This window comes from Seriola lalandi, unplaced genomic scaffold (genome assembly GCF_002814215.2).
Source record: "Seriola lalandi dorsalis isolate HSWRI2012SDOR001 ecotype SW California unplaced genomic scaffold, Sedor1 jcf7180002054927, whole genome shotgun sequence".
Lineage (NCBI taxonomy): Eukaryota > Metazoa > Chordata > Actinopteri > Carangiformes > Carangidae > Seriola > Seriola lalandi.
In genome coordinates, this window is record NW_019525479.1 from 2,185,236 (window position 1) to 2,210,456 (window position 25,221).

The window sequence follows — 25,221 nt, forward strand, 5'->3', positions numbered from 1 at the left end:
CTGTAACCTAACTGTTACCAACCTCCAACAAACTCAGGATATGGGAGGAGTGAGCTGAGTCAAAAGTCCTGTCGGCACCAGTCACAGACACAGAGCTGAGGAACATTTACTTTATTTAACCATCTTTTACAGCTGGTGTCTCTGCAACCTCAAACAGAGCTCGTGTCTGACTGCTGAAACACGTTGTCATATAATGAATTGGTATGTTATTTTGAGCTGTTTAAGAGGACTGGGCATCTCCACAAGCCCCCCCCCCTAAAAAAAAATACAGTGTAAACAGTTTTGAGGTAACTGCACTTTACTTATGTTCTTCTGCATCTTTATACTTCTACTAGTAAATATTGTACTCTTTACTCCACTAAACTTATTTGACAGCTGTAGCTACTGGTTACTCTGCAGATTAAGATTTTACACACAGAACCTGATATCAGTTGAAAAAAATTAAATATAAGTAAAGTAAAGTAAAGTTAATTTGTACAGCACATTTCACAGATATAGTTTCAGACACAGGCGACAAAAAAAGGCCAATAAAAAGCATTAAAATAAAATGCAGCAAGTATACATGAGTGACTTTCTGCTCAAATTTTCTTTCATTCTCTATACATTATAGTTCCTTCATGGTTTTGGTTGAGTTGCCTTTTTATTTTAAGATTATTGTTGATTTTGGTCCTAACATCATTGAAACTGCAGCTGAATGTGGGAAAAATCTGCTAAAAACTCTCACACTCAATGAGATTTTTTTTTCAACTGGTGTAGCAATAATGAAAGTAAAAAAGTGTGTCTAGCACTTGTATTGACCTTTGATCACAGTTTTAATGATTCACCTGAACAGCAAACACAGTGAACTCAGCTCAGTGAGTGTTTCCTGATCACCTTTCATTCAGGAAATAAACAAGACAAGAAAGAAGCTGGCAATATACAAATTTTATTCAAACAAACTTTCATATTGTAACAGTATTCAGTAGGATTTAACAGAGCTTTTTAATCTGAAAATCCCCATTGAATACAGTAGAAAAGAGTATATATAGTAAAATATCTGCATAGCCAGAAAGGAGACCCACAGAACCCCACAGGAAATGTCCTTGGCTTGTAAGCGAGGCTGCGTGCAGACAATATGACCCTTTATGTGCACTTTTTCCATACTTGCTCCTTGACATTCTCTGACACCGGTGACGATGCCAAACAACCTGACCGCCCCCTATGCAGATCAACGTGGCATGATCCACGTCCACGGGACACGGTCGACACTATACACATATCAAGCTGCTTCCACGTCTGGCAGTCACATGATCTACTGAAGATTATTGAATCGTAATCACAAGTGCTTTTTTTTTTAAATCTAAGTTGGAGAGGCTGATCGCAATGTTGAATGATCATGGAAGTACAGAGGATGGCAGCGCGCGCACACACACACACACACACACACACACACACACGCACGCACACACACATGCAGACATACGCACACAGACAGTATGCTGGTTCAGGTGTACCCAGAAAAAAACAGACAAGAATGACACTTGATTACCTGCTCATTTCCCAGCCTCTGAAGCAGCACCAACAAGTTCTGAAGATTATCACGATGTAAACATCTGAGGTTTTGATTGCATTATGGGAAAGAGTGATGCTGGTATTTGATCAGTATCCAGCAGTTTCTTCAAACAGGTGAGTCAGGGAATATGGAGCCAGCTCACCAGTTCTTGTCAGTCATATTGAAAATGTACATCCGAGATAAGGTTTCACAGAAATACATGCACAAAAAAAAAACATACTTGTAATGTAAAAGTGTTTCTATAATATATATATTCATTTAATATCATTACTGTCAGATGTTATTTAACCCATAAAAAGTACCATAAACATTAAAGTTTGATGCTGACAGAAAAATAAACAATTGGGTTATTTTAAAAGGAATAAATTATAAAGGTGGTATATACATAAAAAATTAGGATATTTACATTTAAGTTTCAAGATGCCAATTTATTTGCTATACATGCTGTTTATGGGAAAGCTCCTAGTCTGCCCCCTACAGGCTGGAGGACGGCATCACCACAACAGAAACAAGATCTCCAGTGTAAGATTGTGCTCACAGATGCACCAATTATTGGGGAAGTACTGAGGCTGATTAAAAAATAGATTCATATTAATGTGGAGGCATGAAAAAAATTCACCTGATTTTAATTTCAATCCTTAAAAAAAACCAAAATCGACACCTTGAAACCGCGATGGTGAGCCTGTCGGTTCTGTACACAGGTGCACGGGATCTGAAAACAGTGGATTATCCTTTGAGGAGAACAGCATATCCTCCACTTACATCTCAGAATTCATTGTAAGAAAAGTTCAGAGTAGTAAAATACACTTTTTAAGTAGAGTACAAAAAGAGATTTTTCATTGGCACAAAAATCCTTGCAGCAGAACTTGAGTTCACCTCCGTCGTGAGACGACCGTTGGTGATCAGTAGCATTTCGTTTGTAAGAAAAGTCACAATGAGAAAATAGAGAGACAAACTCTGCCTCGCCTCTTCTTTGCGTCGAGCTGTATGATGCTGTGTGAGACTACTACACACACACACGAACACACACACACGAACACACACACACACACACTGATGGGAATCAAGGGTGTTAGCCTCATTCAGAATCTCACAGCAGTCGACAAACTTGTTGCGGGGGGGGGGGGGGGGGGGGGGGTAAAAATGTTCACCAGAACATTTTCCAGTTGATCCAGGTCTAATGGTCTAATAACAAAAAAATTCATGATTCGCAATATCCTGGAAATTTAATGTACATCCCCCAACAGTTGCTTCTCATGTGACAAAATGGAAGACAAAGTCTGAGCATGTGTTTTGAATTGGATCCCACAGAAAGTGTAGTAAAATAGAAATCCTGTAGTGGCGCTTTCAGCAGGACAGTACTTGTATCCAAAGTTACTAGTCTTTTAGTCTTTTAGTCTGGTGTCATTGAAGCTGGGAAACTACAAGATCAGTCAGTCAGTCATGAATTAATACAGGAGGAGCGTCTGGGGGATGTACTGTATATTATAAGGGCACCTTACAAACACAAAGAAGGTAGAAAAACCTGCTTGGCTGTATAGGCCGTTGATTTGATTGACAAAAAAAAGCATTGTATAACAAGTAATAGTCTCTTCCTCTGAAAATAGTCCCTCTCTGACTGGCTGACACAGTGGGGAGTGTGACAATGACTTTGGAAAGAGGCAGGAACTGAATGTCGCTGATTGTTTTGATGTCCCGCTGACGATCCCTGACGTCAGAGAGTTACTGATTGTACCCAGATTGCTGTCGGCTTTCTACTGTACACACACACACACTGGTCCATGCACTCTAAAAGCAGATGCACATGCTCAGTTTTTGCGCATGCGTAACACATGCACATATCCACGTTCGGCCCAGTTACAGGTTCTCTCCTGGCTGGTACTGAGGCTCGGTGGAGGTGAAGTAATCCTCCAGGAAGCCCTGCAGGTACTCGAAGGTGGGCCTCTCCTCTGGCTCTTTCCTCCAGCAGGTCAGCATCAGCTCATGCAGGGATTCGGGGCACTCTGCTGGGCACGGCATCCGGTAACCACGCTCCACCTGGTCCAACACCTCCCGGTTCACCATGCCTGGGAGGGCAAAACAAAGATAGGATGATCTCAATTTGAAACTTCTACCCGACTCTGATGATAAAAGCACTGCATGTTCTCAATCGAAAATAAACAGACTAATTCCGTGCACTGTCACAAGGCCTGAAATAAAAAATAAAACAATCCTTACCTGGATAGGGCACCCTGCCTTTGGTGGCCAGCTCAGTGAGCAGGATCCCAAACGACCAGACGTCAGATTTAATGGTGAAGCGGCCGTACAGAGCAGCCTCAGGAGCCGTCCACTTGATGGGAAACTTGGCCCCTGCAAGAGGACGGGTTTATCAGCAGGTTAAAATTAGATCACTGTAGCACAGAGTGAGACAATATCTCACATCTACTGCATAAATCATAATGCTTCCTGAGGTGTAACCCCAAATCACCACAGACGCTACATCAGTAAAATCTGGTGTGATTAAGACCAACATATTTGCTTCTTTTACACAAAATTATATATTTTTTCCAAGCTTTTTCATTTTTTTCCTGGTTTCCTTCCACCAGCAAAGTTACAGAGTTGCATGGTTGGATAATGGCAAGAAGTGTTTTGACCTTTTGAATATAAAATGTCATCACTTCCTCATTTTATCCTGTTAGACATTTCTGTTACCTTGTGTCATAATTAGCATATGAATTTAAGAGTTATGGACAAAAACGTGTCTTGTGAGGTCACAGTGACCTTTGACCTTTGACCACCAAATTTCTAATCACTTCATCTTCGAGTCCAAATGAATTTTTGTGCCAAATCTGAAGAAATTCCCTCAAGGTGTTACTGAGATATCGCGTTCAGGAGAATGGGATGGATGGACGGACAAATGGAGACGGAGAAACGATGTAAATAAAGCAGATGCTATAAGCTAACCTGCGACCCCTTCCTGTGCTCTTACCTTGCCTGGCAGTATATTCATTATCCTCAATGAGGCGAGCCAGACCAAAATCAGCCACTTTGCAAACCAGGTTATCTCCCACCAGGATGTTAGCAGCTCTGAGGTCTCTGTGAACGTAGTTCATCCTCTCCACATACGCCATCCCCGAAGCAATCTGGGAAAGAGGCAATGTTCTGTGATTGTCAACACTACAAGAAGACACTCCATATATACAGTATTTCTGAATGGATTTAAGTGATACAGTGGCAAACTATTATAATGTTTTTGCTGACCTGTGAGGCCATATCCACCAGCTGGGGGAGGCGGAGCATCTTACCCATGTCACCTTTCAGGAAATCCAGTAGGCTACCTGTTAGCAGCGACACACACAGCAGGTTAATATGACACTGTTGGAGCAGTTATGTTTTATTTAGTGGTAGTTTCCTGATGTGCAACCTCAATGTGAATTTAATTAAAGATTTTTGTTGTGTTGTTTTGATTAAATATAACTACATTTTTAAAGATAACACTAGAATCAGTCCATGCTGACCTTGCCCCATATACTCCGTGACGATGTAGATGGGCTCCTCAGACACCACCGCGTACAGCTGAACCAGCTTCTCGTGTCTCAGTTTCTTCATGACCTGAGCTTCCTGGAGGAACGCCTCAGGGGACATGGTGCCGGGCTTCAGGGTCTTGATCGCCACACGTGTTGTACCGTTCCATGTTCCTGATAAATATATCAGCATCGATTGTTACAACTCAATCAATTCATTAACTTCCAGCGTAGAGAATTAATAACATGCCTAACAAAGGAGCATTGGCTTCCCTTTAAAATTCTTAAAAACTGAATTTATTGATCACATATCACAACAGACACGTGCTGTAATTGATGGGTTCTAAATGTGAACATACTGTAAATCTGCATTGCTACTGTGTTTGTGAAGAATTAAAACAATTGCTGAAAAATCTGGCCTACTGACCAGGACCATGACATATGTGTGATGCATTGTGATGAGGAAACAGAAAGTACAGAAAGTACAGAAAGACAGCCTGCAGAAGTCTATTTTTTTTTTTTAGTTGTAGAGTATTGGAGGTTCAAGAAATCGATCAAAACACAGCTTACCCATCCAGACCTCTCCGAAGCAGCCCTGTCCGAGCTTGAGGTCAAGACGGAGGGACTCTCTGGGGATCTCCCAAGCATCCTTAGCTAGTCCCTGTGTCTGAGGCTTCAGCACAGGACAGATTTCTGTTAGACTGTGACACAGCCCATCAGCATGCTCTGGGGAGGGGGGGGGGGATACAAGTGAAGACAGGGAATGTGGTTAGAAAACAGGATAATCTGTATCTGACTAAATAACGAAATATGAGAAATAGAAGCACCGCATGTGTGGTGAACTCACTGCGATAGTGATTGACGAGCTGCTGCAGGGCGCTGAACTGTGTGCGCGATGTGATGTAGAAGCCTCCGCTGTCCAGCTTCCTGATCTTGTAGTGCTTCACATTCAGCCCTTTGGTGTTATCATAGTCCAATACAGACAGACAGAAGGCACCTGGAGAGATGAACAGCAGAACAATATGATAAGGCATGATGTCAAGAAATGTCTGATTCACATTGCCTGGATGAAATTATATTATGTTTTTAATTTGACGTAAAATCACAAAAAAAAATAGGAGCAAATTGAATCCTGATAAAACCGTTGGATAAAAAGAGAGAATAATGTTGATTTTTGGGGACATTTTGCTTCTTCCGCCACCAGAGGGCAGTGTTGCTCAAGTGAAAAACCAGTGTGACTCACAGGGCAGCCCCAGGCGATGCCTCTCCCTTCTCTTGATGTTTGAACTGGGTGTTATGGCCTGTGGTTGTACAGTCCTCAGCCTCAGCTCCACGTTGACCTAATTCTGTCTGCCTCACCCACCCAGTACCTCTTCCCCTGCTCCTGCTCACCCATCTCCTTGATATCCGTCCTCCCTTACCCACCTCGTCCCTTTTCTCATGCTATGCAGAGTTTATATACATATCCCAGAATAGGAATCCAGTAATGTACATATGTACGCACATCACACACACAAGCACACAGAGCTGGAGAATCCCATAAGATCTGTGTTTGCTGCAGCAGCAGATGCCTATCAGAACTATCTCCAGACTGAGTCCCGCAGGCGTCACATCCAACCTTTTTCCATCTGCCTGATTCGTCTCTCTTCTGTACCCACACTGCCACACCAGCGACACGGTGCGTTAGGGCGAACAGAGAGCGGCAGGGTGTCCTGTCTTACTGCTAGAAAGAGTTTGCTTTATTCTCCTCGTGCATTTTTATTAAGACCTGTCACAGAATTCAAACTGCGCTTCATGGTGAGTTCAGTAAAAAGAACACGAAGAAGCCCACGAAAACACTACTATATATGAAAAATCACTTCTTTATACTCAATAATTACGTCTACTTCCTTAGGTCCTGAGGGTTTTCACCTTTACGAGCTCACTTTCTCATTCTCTGTTACAAAGAAAAATTCTACAATTTTAAGAATCACCTGGGTTTTTGTTAGAAAATGCCAAAATTGATAACCTCTTTAAAAATAGTTGCTCTGTTTTTTGTCTTTTGATAAGGGTGCAATACTGAGTTTCAGCATTATATTAAAATTATACTTTTTAAAAATCTGAATTAGAATCAGAACAAGTTATTTCTCTTAGCTTGAGGAATATTAGCGACCACACTTTAAGTGCCTTAAAGTAAGGAAAGGAAACAGGAATAATACTGTCTCTGAGCCAACTTTTGATATTCTACAATTCTCAAAACTCACTGCTATGAAGAAATTTTCTTCCAAACCAAGCAGCATCTTCTAGGGCTGAAAATTGAAGCCAACACATAACTGCAGTTCCTCAAATGCCCACTTGAGGATGAATCCCCATAGACTTCCATGTTAAAATGTACAACTTTAGCTAATGGCTAAATGGTATGTGGCGGCGGAGCAGCCCACTCTAGCTCGAGCTTTAAAACCGTCATATGTCGTCATAGCAACGATGTCCATCTTTATTTACAGTCTATGGTCGGAACTCTTCTGAGGTTTGAGAGGCAGAGTTAATGATGAGTTTGCTTCTCTGTATAAGGGTCCACACACTTACCTTTGGTGGTCTCACTCTCTCTCACCAGGAAAGTCCCTCTCCTGTTCTCTAAACTTAGCAGCAGCCTCTCAGAGTCACGGCGTGAGATTTTGCCAAAGTACCACCTGGTGATGTTGAGAGTAACAAACAACAACATGAGACACACAGCAGGTTGGTGAAGGGGAGAAGAAGATATATGTGGGTGGAAGAGAAGGAATAATGAAGCGAGGGTGAGTTTTTGCTTTTCAGTTTCAGAAAGTAATATTCTGTCTTTGCATGATGCCAATTCAGATGCATAGCAAATGAATGCCTACAGTACGACAGCTGCTTACCTGGACTCTATAGTCAGTCTGAGATGACTGGTGGAGCAGGAGGCAAAGGTGAGAAATGGAGGTGTTACAAAAAGTTAGTTTGTGAGTTCAATCGTAGAAGAAAGCAGGTTAGCATGTTAAGATTAGCAGTGCATGCCCTCCAGGAATAGAAAGCAGTAAATGTTATACAGGAATAATTATGCATTTTGGGAAATACTCTACCTAGACTTAGATGAGAAGACTGATGCTGCTCTGATTCAGTAAATATGATGCTACAGAAAAGTAGTTAGCTTATCTTAGCATAAAGACTGGAAACAGAGGGAAACAGCTTGCCTGGCTCTGTCCCAAGGAATCTGCCCACCAGCAGGAGGTTTATGTGCAGGACTATTTCTCAGCCGGGTGCAGTGACTTCCAGGAGTCTTGTTGTCACTGTGAGCTTGCCAGACATCCAGTTGAGACTCTAGGAAGTTACTGTGGCCGGCCAAAAAATAGTCTGGCACATAATGTCCGTAAAAACCACAAATTGTCATTTTTATACTTCAGGTTTTGTATTGATTAAACATCCATCCATCATCTATACCGCTTATCCTTTGAGGGCTGTGGCTGGAATGGAGCCAATCCCAGCTGACATTGGGAGAGAGGCGGGGGACATCCTGGACAGGTTGCCAGTCCATGACAGGGCTGACAAAGAGCCATTCACACTCACATTCACACCTTTGGGCAATTTACAGTTTCTAATTAGCTGAACTGAGGTTTGAAGCCAGAATCTTCTTGCTGTGAGGCGACAGCGCTAATCACTGCTCCACCGTGCCATCCATTGATTAAACAAATGAGCTATAACGTGTTATTCATTGAGCTTTAAAGGTGCTAGTAGGTGGATTTTGTTATATTTGGACAGAGCCAGGCTAATTGTTTCACCCTGTTTCAAGTCTTTATCCTAAGCTAACTGACTGCTGGCTATAGCTCCATATTTGCCAAGAATGGTGTTGATTTTCTCATCTAACTCTAATAAGTATATTTCCCCAAAATGTTAAACTATTCCTTTAAGAGCTCATTTTCAAATTCACATAGAGACAAGAAGCTAGAGAAAATCTTAAGAACCCAACATTTGAGTGTTAATTCTTCTGTGCACTTGGTGAAAAACAGATAAAAGAAACAGAGCAAGAAAAAAAAAATGGAGGGATTTACTCTTCTGCCTGGATGGAGTCAGATGGAGCCACATAATTGCTGGGGATATAACCGCTCTCTCCAGTGGTCAGGGAGCGCGCCAGCCACCAGTCCCCTTCTCTGCAACGATGAAACGGTAACACACAGCTTCACCGAGGCTCATCACACATCCAGAACACAAATAAAACACTCCTCATGACTTTTAGGGCTGGTGTTTATCAAGTGTCTCAGAGCATAGACAGAGTCATACAGACCTAACATCCACTTTGTGTTTTTGAGTGAAACTACCATAATAATTCAAATCAAGCAGTTCCTACAATAACTCACGGAGAAGCTTGATAAATATAAGCCCAAATGTCTCTACTGTTGTGAAAAAAAATAATTGGAAGTTACATAATTATATACATACATGCATTCATGTGGGTATGACAACAGGGAGGGATGGTGCTCGTATCCTAAACATTACCAGGGAGTGAGCTGCAGTAGCTTTGCAGCACTAGATTCACTTAGAAATTTAAAGGCCCCATATTGTATTGTAAGTGAGATTTCCATGTCTTTTTTGATTAAAACACAGGTCTATGTTCTATATTAATACTGTGAAAGTATCAAAGCTATCAGTCCACAGACTTCTGTGACTCTGTGATGTCACAACAAAACAGTCACCACCCTCAGCCATACCCCAAGCCCAGCCCACCTGGACTCACCATCCAAGCTCGCGGGAATTGGTTTCTCTGAGTGTTTACCTGAAATCTGCTATATCTTTTCACGAACACTCAGAAACCAGTCAGCCAATCAGAAGAGAGGCTTTGAGCCTGAACCGACCTGTTGTTACTAGAGCTCCAGAGAGAAGCCTGAGAGAGGAGATGTAAAACTATACTGAGATGGTTTTGGTTCTTAAAACCACAAATATATCTTTTTATGGATCAGCACTTCAATTAAAACATTGGAAAAATGTAACATATGGGACCTTTAAAGTAAACTCATGATTTGTGTACATGAATTGCCTCAAGCTGGCCTGCATTGATTATAGTGCTGCAAGGCTTTGCACTAACTCCCCCTACTGTACTAAGGGATCATGGGGCATGAGCAAGAGTTATGTGGTTTGTGCATTTTCTAGCGAAGTGGTATTATAGTGCAAAAGTATACGCTTTAGGTGATACAAACACACAGGCAGACAAACGGCACGGTTCAAATACAATTCCAGAGAAGCTTCAACAAACCTGCAGTTCACCTTCCTCCTGTAAAAAATACGATGGTTTGTGACGGAGAGATGGAAAAAAAGAGAGATGAAAGGGAAAGCAGTGAAAAAGAAGGAGGTTAAAGGAATACAGAGAGCATGTTATGAACAGTGGCAGAATAGCAGAGTACACAGAACCGACTCATAAAACGACCAATACAGTGCATATGATAAAGCTATGAATCTAAAATATTTAAACCATTACATAATGATGGACGAACAAGAATGAGGTAAAAAGGGGTTTAAGAGAAAAACTTGCAGGGGACAAAATATTATTATCATAACAAAAGCCTATCAGATAACTGTGCATGGTTATAGTATTACATTTAACTGCACCAATCAGAACTGTGATAACCAGTTAACTAATCTTAGAGTTGGTTCATGGATTCTGGGTGCACTTGACCCAATAATGAAACAGGTCTTTGGCTTAAGGGGCCAGATGCAGCGATAATCCACTATTGTCCTCAGCTGCCTGCCTTCTAGGTCAGTAGTTTGTAACTAGGCAAGAGCACTGGGGGTGCAGCACTGTAGTATATGGTTCACTGCACCTCTATTGATTCATAGAGTAAGCACCCTGTTTTGGAAACAAGCATGTCTCCCGCTTAAACAGGTTAGATTTGTATTGAGTAACTAGGTCTCGCAATCTCAGGAGTTACATGTGGCAGTAAACACGGCCATGACCTTACTGAGGTGGACTGAGCAAGGAGACCTAATCAGTCTCAGTGAAGCTTTTGGTGAATGAAGCAAAGTTTGTGCAGAAACCTGTCAGCTGACACAAAAATAAAGCTTTGCTGAGGCGTTCCTATGGTAATCGGAGGTTTCAGAGAGATGGGGTCACATTTGGAGGAGCAGAGCAGCCAGTCAGACAACTGAGCAGCAACTCAGCGGGTCTGCAGACGTGTCTATATGCAGTTACTCTTCATCGAGAGTAAAAAAAAAAAAAAGTGACTATTCTTGAGCGTATTCATGTTTAGAAATAACAGAGGAGACAGAGAGTATTCAAAAAAAGGGATGTGCGATTCTTTTCTGTATTTTCCTTACGTGTTGTTGACTATCTGAAGACGTTCGCCCTTCCTGAAAGACAGATCTGAGGCTGTTCGAGACTCGTAGTCATACAAAGCCACGAAGGTCGTCACACCTCCTGGTAGAACAAGAAAGTTTGTCTTTTATCAAAGAGCTGCGTACTGCACATGCAGGGCAAACAGTTAAAACAGCCCACACAATAAACCACTACATGTAAAAAATGAGGACTGAGTCACTGAGCTGAGGTTCTCACCTGCTAGTGTGATTCTGTTAGGAGAGGTGACGCTGTTATTGTCCACGCCTCCAAACAGGGCCAGCTCTGCGTTATTGGCCATAGACTGATTGCCACTGAGACCTCCATCCATAGTAGGGCTGCGGTTGGGTGTTAAGGACTGTTGATTGGAGTTGAGGTGGTGGCCGCCGGCCCCTCCTCCAGAGCTGAGGTTGCCATCGAGGCTGCGGGTTCGCTGGCTTGATTCCTTGGGCTTACTCTTGGATCCCCCCATGGCCAAGGCCTGTGCATGCACGGACAGAGAAAGAAGTCTATGAGACTGCAGATGAAGAAAAAACTTAATTAAAATTCCATTTCAATGCGAGATAAATTACATCATCATTTTGCATCAAGTAGACTTATGTCATTTCCGTAGAAAACATTCTCTGGAAACATTCCTCCAACTGCCACAAGGCCAGATGCAGAAACCAGAGACGGACTGCAGACCGTGGCTCTAAAGCCACAGAGACACACTGCTATGTAGACCACAAGAAGCAAAAGTCCCCACGGACAGTGGAGCAGCTGCCACTCTTCGGTTTCAACACAGACATGAGATCCACTTCACCACACTGCCACCAGCAGAGCACACACACACACACATCCACACACATATCCACGCCCACACCCAAACACACACACACACACACACAGCCGACATGTGGCACATGCCTGCATGCACATGTGTCTGACGCAGATGCACAGACAGATAAATGCTCCGGCATTTTGTGGTGTCATAGTCGTTCTTTTGGTTTTATTCACACTGATCATTTACAGATGAGTTCGTTTATTTATTCAGCAGCGCTCCCACCGAACCCCATTCACATCCATCTCATTTAAGTCATTACGTGGGAGCGAAACACTGCTGGCCTATTTATGTTTGTAGTAGTGCTGAAAAAAATAACTTAATCAAGTACAATTTTAGATGATCTATTATTTTTTTATTTCAGTTATCAAAGGGAAATGCCAAACATTCAATGGTTCTAGCTTCCAGTGTGAACTCTTAGGGTTGAAATCTGTGGGTTTTAGATTGCTGGTTGGACAATATAGTCAAACTGGAGATGACTGTGATGAATTTAAACATTTTATAGACTAAACAAATAATCTATCTCTGGCCATTTGGGGGCAGCAGAACCAGATGTAAACACAATATCACCATTAAAAGTTGTTGCGCTGAATGTGTTAGCATTTGCCTATTTACAGATTCAGCAGACACAGAACAACATTATTATTTATTTGGAGACATGTGTCTTTTTTTTGTCTCCACCAACTCCTGAGGGAAACATCTGGCTCTTTAGCAGCAAAATGCATGTTTACCAGCTTGTTGCTAACTCTGCCATTTGGTGCTGGGGAGGTAGTGAACATTAGTTTTATCAGAGCTTGTTTGCTGAAAACAGCTCCCTGCTGCGTCTGGAAAAACAAGGCTGGAGAGAGATGTGAGAATGAACCAAAACATTGAAGCTGATGCCAGAAAAATCAAAACAATGCACCGAAAGATGTTAAAACGCTCCATGGAGCTGAGGAGAACTGCAGATTAACTGATAATGAATCATTAGCTGCAACTCTTTATTGCAGCTACTGATCCATAATTAACTGTAGATAGCTTGAACATGGCTTTTATTTTTTCATGCTGCTCAATGTAAAGCAGTGTCAGTGAAGTGGTTACAGACAGACTAAAAGGGAATCAGTTATAACAGTGTTCAACATCAGTGAGTTTTCAGTAATTGGCAATATTTAAGATACTGAGCCAAGACCTGATGAGAACAGGCCAAGGTCAAGAGGGCAGCTTTGGACTTTTTTTTTGTCTCTTTGTGCCTCTTCATTTCTGAAGCTTCCCCGCCCACTCAGGCTCATGAAGTAGCTCTAATCATAGCTTAGTGCAGCAAATTCATTATACTAAGCCAAGGATAATTTAGGGACTCAAGCCTGTGCTATCATGGGTAGATATAGCCGCAGGGAGTCCGCTAGGAAATGCTAATTTACAGAAAACATTAAGGTGGGGTGGCTCGGGAGATAAGCAGATAAGGGTCACAGTGGATGCGGGTGAGTGTCAGGCTATACCCGGCCCCTCTGCCGAGATCCCCTGTCTGACTGTTGCTATTTTGGAGGCCATGCATCTGTTGGACCTTGACACCGGAGTGAGCCCGGTCTCATTCACAAGCAAAGAGTCTAATCCTAAACAAGAGACAAGCTACGACGCACAGGCTAGCAGGCAGTCAGCGCAGTGCAGTGACATATGGTGGAAAATGTGTGGCACAAAGAAGAGCACAGTTCGCTAACCACACAAGGGAAATTAGTGAAGCTGTCACTGGTTCTTGTCGGTCATTTTGGATGCTTGCTCAGTCCCCACCTCGCCCAGCACTTTTCAACAGAATGACAATGAGCAGAATGAGCAAAAGCAACACAGGAGACTAGATTTTTACTGGTGTCAGTTTAGGTGAATGCTGTTGATGTACAGTGTGTGCACGTGCACATGTGAGCTCATCCAGAGGAGCCGTGATGCAGCTCAGAGATAAATATTATAACAGACACAGACAGGCAGCAAGGAAATGAGATGAGGAGAGGAGCAAGGGAGGGGAGGGGAGCATAACATTGGGGTTCATTTTTGGTTGGCATCATGAATGGGCGAGCTGGGGGAGGAGGGGCGAGGAAGTGAAGAGGGGTCAATGGGGCCGGACAGTCGATATCTCCCCCCCTCAGGGCATGTCTGCATAAAGGGGGTCGCATCCCAGTAAGTGTAACAGCGCAGGCGGGCAGGTTGACACACACAGACACAAGAGAGCAGACACAAAGATGACGGCTGGCTCAGGGAGCTGCTCTTTGTGTGTTTTGTGTTCTCCCCGAGCAGACTGACTGGTTGCATGGTTAACAAGCTATTTGAGGCAGAGCGCAGCACAGACGCTACCGCTTTCATCTCCAGTCGTCGGTGGGGTAAAAGCTATCCCCCAAATCCACACAGATGATGCTTTTACTCAAGAGATGTCGCCTCAGTGAGATAACTTAAATAACTCATTATGCAGACATACCATTCCTCAATAATCTTGCCTTAAACTGAATATGCATGTAGGACAGTGGCTGTGCATGTGACACAGCATCTGATGTGGTCAACAAAGGAAAGAAAACCCATTTTACCCTCATACACATTTTAATGTTGAATAGAAATTGGTTCCTTTGCCTGATTGTGTCCCAATTCTCAGATTCAGTTTTGCACCCAGCCAAATACACTAAAAGCTCCCAAAAAGGGAAGACTTGAACCCAGTAAACATGAAGCCAGGGCATTAAGAGAGTCTCTGGTCTTTCTTCACACTCAGTTTCCAACAAAGCCATCTTTTGTCAGCTCACAGCAGGCGGCACAATCAAGACACAAAATTGGCCTGTGGCTTGCAGGCTGCCAGATATCCTTGCGTGTTCTAGCTCTAACAGCCAGTAGGAAATATGGAAATGAAGGAAGTCATGAAGCCAAACAATGTCATGTTTTGCAGGAGAGTAAGTGGAATCATGTCTGTGTGTGTGTGTGTGTGTGTGTGTGTGTATCATCTGCAGTAACTAATGATAATGAGGGGCTAATAGCACTGAGGTACTGTAACAAGCACCTACTGTCTGGAGAGGCAGAGCTGCATGAAAATCCCTCTGGCGAGGTGGGGGTGTGGCTGGGTAGGTGGATGGGGGATTTGTTTAATTATGCATAAGATCTGGCAATGAATTCCAAATCCTTTAAGTCTCCTGGGCTTTTGGTAAATGGGAATAGTCTTTTAATATTGCCCCCCCCCCCCCCCCCCCCCCCTTCTCTTCACAGGATGCTGCATATCCCTGATTTGGTTTTTCATTTCATGTGAAAAGAAAACAATTACAATCTCTGAATAGTATCCTCTTATTGAAATAATAGAAAGGAGATGGTGGCATTCACAGATGGAGTCTGTCAGGGCAGAATCATGACACTGGTCCATTTCCTCCCAAAAAACACAGGCTTTGCAATGAACTCTACTGTGCTCTGGCTCATTTAAAAAAAATCTTTTCATCTTTTGGGAAGGATCAAACAGTCATGAACATCAAAATTGAAAAAGCTTCAGATGTTCTGTATGCAGTCTTAATGAGAGATTTCCCAGTACGAAGCTGAAGCAAACTCAAAGTAATACTGAGGGAGACGGTGAAACTCTGCTATGTGAATAGGCAAGTTAGGACTTGTATTCTGTGATGACAGCTACAGTAGACCCCTCACTTCTACCTCACAGTGCCTGTTGCTATAGGACTGTGGCCTAATACATAGATTTGGCATGTCTTTAACGCCTCAGGCAACAGATTAAAGGTCACAATTCATCTTATGCTATAATGCTATCATTACAACAATGAAACTGTTGCATTAACGTTTTATATTTGTGTCACACTGTAGGAATAACCAATGTTGCTCTCTATTGACCTTTTATGATTGATCACTGGGGGAAAGCAACATGGGATTAAATAGAGTGTTTTGCATTTGTTCTTGGACGTCACCTGAGTAAGATTAAGTACCTACAGAAGACTGTGTAGCCATGAGTTTAAAAGGAAAAAAAAGATGTTTATTTAATCGTGACCATAGTATTATAAGGATATAGCACACTTTTTTTTTTTTAAATCATTAATGAGTTACTGACACGACATTTACACTCACTCTAGATTGCCCTATAATTTCCTTTATCATCATGTCATTGCTCAGTACCTGAGGTTATTGAGGCAACAAAGCTAAAATGCAGCAGTACATTTGCAGTGACAGTATATTTGGTCAAGACTAAGTTATGACAATAATCTGACTTGTGCTTTACAATTTAAAAAATATTATGGCGTAAAAATATTAGCTACATTTGTAAGACCTAGAAAAAAGAGGTTAACCAAACTGCAGTGACTGCACCCTGGCTAGTTAAGGTTAGCAAGTGACACAGCCTGAGCTAAAGCTAATATACAAACCTTTTGCTTGTAATTGAAAAATCTGTTTTAGTGTTCCAACATCTTAGTGAATTGGGTTTGTCATATGACATAAACTCTAATCAGTATTCAGGGAAAGTGGCAACATAAACTACTTTCTAAAAAAGGTAACTAGCCTAGCTTAGCAGAGAAGCAGCAACTGCCTTCACTGCAGCATCTGACTAGTGGAATTCACATGGTTGAGGCAAAACTACCTAATATTTGAACATGAATTAAACTAGCTCAGACAAGAAAACCAACTGAAATCTGCATTTGTAGATATTACATTTGCCTTTACATTATCCAAACAGACAGTGCCTTTTTAGGTTTTATTAGCCTGTTAATCTGCTAGCTGCTGAACATTTTAGCGACCGGATGCTAACTCTACCATGCTAATAAGCCTTTTTTTTAAATAAGAAATAAATAAATTGACTTAATAAGTCACACACCTAAATGATAGCGACTTGGACAGTGAGAGGGACACCCTGAGCTTGGCCAGGTAAAAGGTAACGGTCAAGGAGCAAAGAAACTAGATGATGTGATTCTGAATTTGCCGGACATGTCTTGCACTGTATAACAGAGACAGATTAACAGTTAGTCCTTTGCACACCCTCTTTCCCTCTAGCTGAGTGAACAACAGGTGCCAGACTGTAGGGAGATAACATTCCCTTTTTATTGCATTTGCATAAGCAGACATCAAACGTTTAAAATGTTATGTGTGTGTGTGTGTGTGTGTGTGTGTGTGTGTGTGTGTCTGGTGTGTGTTGTGTACGTGTGATGTAGAACGTGAGTGGATAAATGGACAGGCTGTACTCGTAGTCAAAATCAGAATAGTGCAAACATACTCACACTTGACCGATTACAACCTCATTCCAAAAGGGTTTTACATACAACAGCAACTGATTTAGCACAGGGGATAGGAAGTATGTGTGTGTGTGTGTGTGTGTGTGTGTGTGTGTGTGTGTGTGTGTGTGTGTGTGTCTACAGGGAATGCTTGCACGTGTCTTTGCCTGAGTGAGCGAGTGCATGTGATCCTAATGTCAGGCTGGTGGATGTATTCCTTCATCTTAATGCTCTCTATGTAATTACTATGGGGAGGGGAAAGTGGGGAGGCTTTGGCTCCTGCGTCAACAGCCACCAGTCGCAGCATAATCCAGTCCTGCTTGTTCTGTCCAGATTATCAACATCTATTCCCTAATCGTATTCGCCAAACTCTGTGATGACATTCCATCTGGGGCCTGCAAACAACACGGGTGCTGCAATGACAAGACAGGATAGACCGGTCAAACCACAACTACTGCTGCTGTTGCTACTCCTCCGAGCACTTCTCTTATCGTGTCTCAACAAATCCAACTGCTGTGGGAAAACAGCAAAAAAAAAAAATCACCTAGAACAGTTTACAAGCGTCACACAGTTTGATTGAGTTACTTAATACACACCATGTACCACAGCAGGTGGGCCGGTTCCTGGCTCTGAGCAAACATTGGTGTAGTTGAATGTCATTTTGTTTCTCTTCTCCTTCAACAAACATGAATAGAGGAAATAGGTGCTCGGATGCGTTTGCACACCATTACCTCTCCCGCGCAACTGACTAGTATTCATCCACACTTCCTATTTTGTTACCTATTAGGTCGATCATTACAAAGAGCTAAGATGAAGTGACACAGCAGAGAGCAATGTCATAAAGCTGGTGGCATTTCACCTACTTTGCATTTGACTGAATCAAACTGTGAACCTGAACGCTCCTCTGTGTTTGGAGGTCTGAAGGTAAACACACGCCCCCGATGGCAGGACTTCGCTGAGTCCTGGATAAAGCGTGTGTACCGATCCCCCTCCCGCGCTCCTGCCACGGACAGACACAGGGATGGGGAGGTGGTGAAGTCAATATTTACCGCTCCACACACACACACATGGCCCGGCCGTTACCATGGAGGCGATTCCAAGCATTCCACAAACCAACAAACTCCACAGATAGTTGCACACACATTTTCTGGGCCAAAACACTCAGAGAACACTGCATGCCTATCCGATGAAGAAACTGATGAAGAAAAGGCAAGATTAGTAGAGACTCCGTCTCTCTGAACTGTGTCTGTCACTTCCTGAAAACATTTGGGAGAAACAGAAATGGGGGAGGGTAGGGAGGGATGACACAGAGAAAGAGAGAGAAGGTGAGATCACCTGAAAAAACTCTTTCCATTATGATGTTTTTGGTTCTACCACAGGAAGATTCCCATAAAAACATCATGTTTACCCATTTCCTCAGCCTCTCAGGAGCCTGCAGTGCTTTGGCTTCTATAATAGGATCAGGGGCTATGAGCCCTTATCCCTTTCACTGCGTGCTTGCGTCTGTGTGTGCATTTCTCACCACTGGTATTTTTGCTAAAAAAGCGACCTACAGTGTGTTCACGTCACCTTTTGTTTGCCAAACGCTACAGCCAACCCAACTTTAAAATCATATGACATCTCTGGGCTCACAGAGCCGAGCAGCTGGCCACTCCATCTTAAACCCGGTGCTTACAGAGGAATTTTTTTGTCCACTTCCAAACAACAAACACTGCTGGCACCAACTGCAGGTTCATGGATTTTCTGTTATCCCCTGCTCCTAATCTGAGTATGACATACATCAAATTATTTTGGGATTGAGGCTCAGTAAGAAAATATCTGGGCCATTTTAGATGAGGTGATCTGTGGGCCTGTCTGTTAAAGGGATAGTTCAACATTTAGAGAAATTCATTTATAAGTTTTCTTGTCAAGATTTAGATGAGAAGATTGACACCACTCTTATATCAGTCTGTTCAATATAAGGCTACATCCAGCAGCCGATTAGCTTAGTTTAGTCCAAAGGCAAGAAAATCCACCTACCAGCACCTCTAAAGCTTAGAGGGGAGCTGCAAACTATATATAACCTGTTAAATTAGTGAGTTTTAGAGGTGCTGGTAGGCAGGTTCTGTTACTTTGGACAGAGCCGGGATAGCTATTTTCCTATTTCCAATCTTTATGCTAAGCTAATTGCTAACCAGCTGCCGGTTGTAGACTTGTATTTAAGGGAAATATATGATATTTGTATCTATAACCGCGTTTCCACCGCAGGAACTTTCCCCAGGAACCAGGAACCTTTTGAGGAACTATGCGCATTTCGACCTCAGGAACCAGGGTCTAAATATAGTTCTGGGGTGATTGATCGACCCCCTAAAAAGTCCCTTGTCGGGGGGGTAGTACTTTCCAAAGATTCAGGAACCTTGGGGTGTGGTGCTGAACATTTCTGACTGGTCGAGTACTCACTGCATTTTATTTCACCCGCCATCTTTAAAACTCCGCAGCGAGCGAGCAGCGAGTGAGCAAACACATTTTCCACACCGCGAAACAAGTCCGGGAGAAGGTTTGAAAAAAAACTGAAACAGGACTACATGAAAATAAAGGACAACAACATCCGGAGTGGCTAGGGTTACCACCCGTCATGTATAATACAGGATCGTCCCAGATTTGAAAATAAAATGCTGCATCCTGTATTGAATGAATACAGGGCACAATTTATCCCGTATTTTCGTTCATGTTATGTCCTCAAAGTGCTGTGAATAATGTAATGTCAAGTAATAATCTTACATAATCTCCCCAGGACTTTAGGCCACAGACAACAATGTGCCACAGGAACCTTTTAGTTCAGGAAAAAAAGTACCTAAAACTAAAAGGTACTTTTTTGGTCAAAACCCGGCTCATCTTCTGGAAAAAGTTTACATCTCAAATTGTCAAGCCATTCCTCTGAGAACAGGAAGAGGTGCGAGACATTTTCCGCCTCATTTTAATTCATCTCCAACAGCCTAATCTCCTGCTTCTTTCCATCTTCTGTCTTCTCCTTCCTCTCATCTGGGACCAGCTCCAGCTACTCCATCCCTTACAATATGCCAAAGCCCACAAGGCAACACTCGAGCTCAACACTTTCCCAGTTCCACAGGCAGCACTGTGATTAAACCTGGAGAAGAGGCCACGTCACTGTGGGACACACCTAAACATGTAATACAAAAATCCACCTTCCACACTGACACACAGAGATTGTCTGGAGCTCAGACCTGTCAAGTCACATGACATCCGTCATACAGAGTAAGAGACTGTACCTGAGAGTGTGAGAGTGTGTGAGGTGACTTCACTCACACTGGGGACGTCTGTGTCCTACAATCATTTCTGACGAAACATCATCAAAGTTCAGCTGTAACATGTCCTGCTTTGAATCCCTTACCGCTGCGATCCTTGGTCACTGTGCTATCTTTAACTGTAGCTAACTGTAAAAATAAATAAATAAAAATAACAGTGGGTACTCACTTGCACCTAATTCAACTGAACCATTCAACCTTTGACTAACCTCCCTAGACTGGGTGTGACGGGGACGGCTTAGACGAGACAGTGATACGACATTACTGTAATTTCCTCTGGTTAGCAGAGGAAACAGCAGAAACAGAAACAGCAAATAAATTCCACAACATTAAGCAAACCATTGCGCAATTAAACATTTCACAGTTTCATGTTTATAAGGAGGAGAGAGAGCATAATGTCAAACGGCACATTAACCGATTGTGAGCGAGTGAACCTCATGTCAAATGGCCCGAGGTCTCCCAGCTGTTCCCCTGTCACTATATGCTGGATACAGACCAACAGGAGCAGTAGCGGCAGCGGCTATCTCTCCTCCTAAAAACTATGAGCTTTGAGGCATCTGTGGCATGCAACAGAGCTGTGGCTGCGGTGAATGGACCCTCAGGTATTCACAGTATTGTGTTGATAGTGTGAGAAGCGTATTGTTCCTCTCTGGTGTATTAAATACCAAGAACAGGCGGAACGGTTCACTACTGTACTGATGAAATCTGCTCCACTGTTCTTGACTTACATCCAGGTTTATGTTGCTTCTGGGCTTCGCTACAACATCGTCCTCACATCCTTTTCTCTCTGCACCTCTGCTCTGCTGCTCTCATCTAAATATGGTCATTATGTGAACTGAGACTGATGAGCTGTGGTCATGTGTTCAAACGAGAAATGGAGACGAGGGAGAGGGAGCGAGATGGAGGAAGTGAGGAGAAGAAAAAAGATAATCCTCATGGGCTTTGCGCCCCCCCCCCCCCAAGTCTTACTCCCTCACACTCAGTCTACCACCCCTCTCTCTTGTGCTCTCTTCCCCATTCTTTCTCCAATCCTTTCAGGAGATTTCCAGAGGGAAATGGTGGAAATAAAGGATTTCAATTCCTCTGATGTGTCAGCCGCTGTCACGTGAGGAGGAAGAACATTATTTTTCTGCTTTCCAAATATTAGTAAACTGGCAGTCAACTCAAAGAGGTGGGGAGACATTCCTGCTGAGAGAGATATCTGACACATGAAAACACAGGGATCCAAAAGTCTTTGACTGGTAATGCTATGACAAATATATTAGAGATGCAGTTTCACAAAGCCCTTCAGAAAGGACGTGTAATATCACACAGGCCTATGTTTTAATGTTTCAGAGTAGCTATATCTCGCCCACAGTTATGGCAAACCCTTAAATTCACCTCCTCTCATCACATTTCAAAGAGGAAGCATTTGATCTGCCGGAGTCTACAGAGACTCCCATGTGCCTCATGCTTTAGTAAAGCAGGGCTTTCACTGTTTAACTTCTCATCAGCACAGCCAGGCAGTAAGAGAAATCTGTGCAGCGCTGAAATCCAAGGCCTGACCCAGAGGGAATATAAACATATATATGATGTACAGAGCAGCAGCAAATTAAATAAAACACTGGATCATAGTATATTACACTGCCAATCAAAAATTTTAGAACACCTCCACTGTAAAACACTTGCTGAGTTTGATACTTGCTATATAAATAAATATGTGCCATTCAAATAATTTTTTACTAAAATTTAAGTAAGACCAAAAACTGAAAAAAAAACAATTCTTGAAACAAGTAATGATGCAGAAAACTTACAGTTTTTCTGCAGCAGTGGGAGTAAATGAAGCCTTTAAGTAATTCCTACAGGTGTCCCAGGTGGTACTTACAAACAAACCCTCTGTTCTGTACAAAGGCGGTGTATGAACAGACAGGGTTACTACACCCTCTGAAGTATTAATTCTACATTAACATTGCTCTGCAGGAAGTGCAACCGTATATTGCCGTCATACTGACAAGAAAAAGGCAGTTAACAAAGGACAACAGGTTAGTCAGGGGTTCATCCCATACAGGAAGACAATGACCTAAAACATTAGAGGAAGAGAACAAGATGGTGGTTTCACATGATGGAAGAGCAGCACAGTCTCCCGACTTAAACCCCATGGAGCTGGTTTGGGATGATGTGGACACAAGGCAAAGCAAACTACAAGTGAACACGCGTGAACTTCTGCAACAGTGTTGGGGCGAACTTTCTGAACGATATTTGATTTCCATTACAGAAAAGACGTCAGGATTTTTTTTCAGCTGCTGACTCAAAAAAGTGATTAAATTTTTGCCTTAATTTCAGAGTATACTGAGATATCAAACTGTGTAAGTTTCAATAACAACTGTAAAAAATTGAGTGTTTTTCACCAGAAGTGTAAGACACTAAGCATAACCATGTAAACGTGTTCTAATATGAGAAAGTGGGCCAGGTGTGTATCTGTGTGTGTGTGCCGTGGCATTCCCGGGTCTGTTGCAGCAGTGCGACTGAGCCCAGTCATGGCTGAGGAATGCAGGACAAGGCAAGTTTCAACCCCTCTCCCGCTCACACAGCCCTAAGCAGGAATGTACAGGGAGCAGGTAGAGACACCGTCCGCCCAGGATGTTCAGATGCGCGGGCTGCCCCCGAGCGACGCATGCAACCCACCCCAACGCATTCCCTTTACCATCTGTCAGGGAAAGGGGAACGCAGCGTCAAGCAGCCAAGTTTCGCAGAATGTTAGAACAAGAATGCAAGTCAAGGTCGCAACACACACTCTGGCCGCTCATCCCGCCATGAAAACGCTGTGGACCTCATTGTGTTTATTGTCAACACAAAATAAATCGCACGCTGAGAGCGCCATATGCTGTGACGATTCCTCAGCTGATTCTAGTACTTTTCTGTGTCTCCAAGATCTCTACTATCATTTAAAAATATGTATCCGTACACAACGACAGAGGTTGTCTTCACTGACGAAACAGAATATTTAAGGGTGAAGAAAAAGAAAGTGTCTGCCAATGATACACAGCATTTTAAGAGCAGGGGAACAGCACGGTCTCTGTGCTTATGTGCAGATGCATAAATAAAGCCTGCTGTTTCCACATTTCTATAGCTGCTTTGGGTGAATTCAAACTGAAAACAAGACACAAAGATCCCAGTATTGGGGCCCTGCTTCCTTGGAGATAGACAAATAAGAGCAACAGAGAAGCAGAAACACCCACCAGGGTTTGCCATTAAAATTTTAAAATGTGCCCATGTCACGCTTCATCATCAAAACATAACTGCTCCCTGCCACGACATTTCCATAACAGATTGGAGGGCAAGGTCCCCAACACTGGAGTGATTTCCTCCATCTCTTTTAAACCACCCCTTTGTTCAGCAGGGCCTGATTTCAATATTCAAATGCAGCTCAGTGGGGCGGTGAGGCAGCGAAGGAGACGCTGGCTGCGAGGCAATCAGCGGAGAGCTGCCGGTTCGGTCGCAGCTTTCATGAGAAACAGAAGGGGGTGGGTTCACCAAACTGAGGAAGGTGACCCCCGCTCTGTATCTTATCCGCACTCACATCAGGACGGACGGGGATGACACCAGGGGGAAAAAAACTTCCTACAACCTCCGTCACACACATCGGCAGGTCACTGGCACAATAAGTCCTCGAACCTGAACAACCGTATAGTTCGTTTTTTTTTGTTTTTTTCCAACTCTCTGATAAGACCCATAGGAGTGTCTCCTGAAATAGCACCCCTACGGCGACAGGCGTACCGGACCTCGGTTATCATGGTTACAATAAAAAACACGTGGACTGTATTGAGAGCGGAGTACCTACCTTCGTCGCCATGGTTACTATAATAACAGTCATGGCTTGGTTAGGTTTAGGCACAAAAAGTACTAGGAAAAGATCGTGATTTGGGTTAAAATAAGTACTTCCTCAACACTAGATGTTGCCATGGTTACAAAAATAAGAACGTGGTTAACTTAAACTGCTTCTTTTTCCCATGGGAATCGCACACTGCTCTCCTGTCATATCCCTGTTTTGTTGAACCATCCATCCACTACAACTTCCTCCTGATGCGGACTTTGTCGCTCTTTACACTACGCCACCGTCACCTTCTCCCTTTGCTCCTGTCATAATTACTACGGCCGCTAGATGTTGCCTAACAACCAAACGTAACTATGGCTCATAATAACCTGCTGCACAAACGACCTATGGGCTCGTTTTTTGTTTTTTTTTTTTTACAGGAAGACACCCTCTACTGGCAACTTAACACGAATATTCATAAAGTGACATTATCAGTTTAGAGATCAGTAAGTTCACCCCGCCGGGGCTGCTGCAAAGACGGGCGATAGCATATTAAACAATAAAGGAATAATAAACACAGTTGCTCACTGTCCAACAGTCCAGCTAAAAATACAACTACGTTTAAAGTCAGCGAAGAACCGTTGCTACAAAACAGGCTGCGAGCTGAAAAGCCAAATTTGAAAGTGAGAAATCACAGTACTTGGCAAAAGTAATGAGTGAATCATTGTTTAGTTATT

General features: G+C 42.9%; 1 protein-coding gene across 1 annotated transcript in view; it reads right to left on the reverse strand.

Moving 5' to 3' along the window:
• Positions 1-909: 909 nt before the first annotated feature.
• The window catches only part of src (SRC proto-oncogene, non-receptor tyrosine kinase), a 28,799-nt gene continuing 4,487 nt past the window's right edge, over positions 910-25,221 (reverse strand). The window contains exons 2-12 of the mRNA XM_023392946.2: positions 11,591-11,852; positions 11,356-11,455; positions 9,099-9,197; positions 7,621-7,724; positions 5,903-6,052; positions 5,626-5,781; positions 5,050-5,229; positions 4,793-4,869; positions 4,521-4,674; positions 3,770-3,901; positions 910-3,618 (exon numbers count right to left, since the gene is read on the reverse strand). Coding sequence (XP_023248714.1) covers positions 3,410-3,618; positions 3,770-3,901; positions 4,521-4,674; positions 4,793-4,869; positions 5,050-5,229; positions 5,626-5,781; positions 5,903-6,052; positions 7,621-7,724; positions 9,099-9,197; positions 11,356-11,455; positions 11,591-11,843 — 1,614 coding nt within the window. The 5' untranslated portion in view covers positions 11,844-11,852 and the 3' untranslated portion in view covers positions 910-3,409. The remainder of the gene's footprint in view (positions 3,619-3,769; positions 3,902-4,520; positions 4,675-4,792; positions 4,870-5,049; positions 5,230-5,625; positions 5,782-5,902; positions 6,053-7,620; positions 7,725-9,098; positions 9,198-11,355; positions 11,456-11,590; positions 11,853-25,221) is intronic.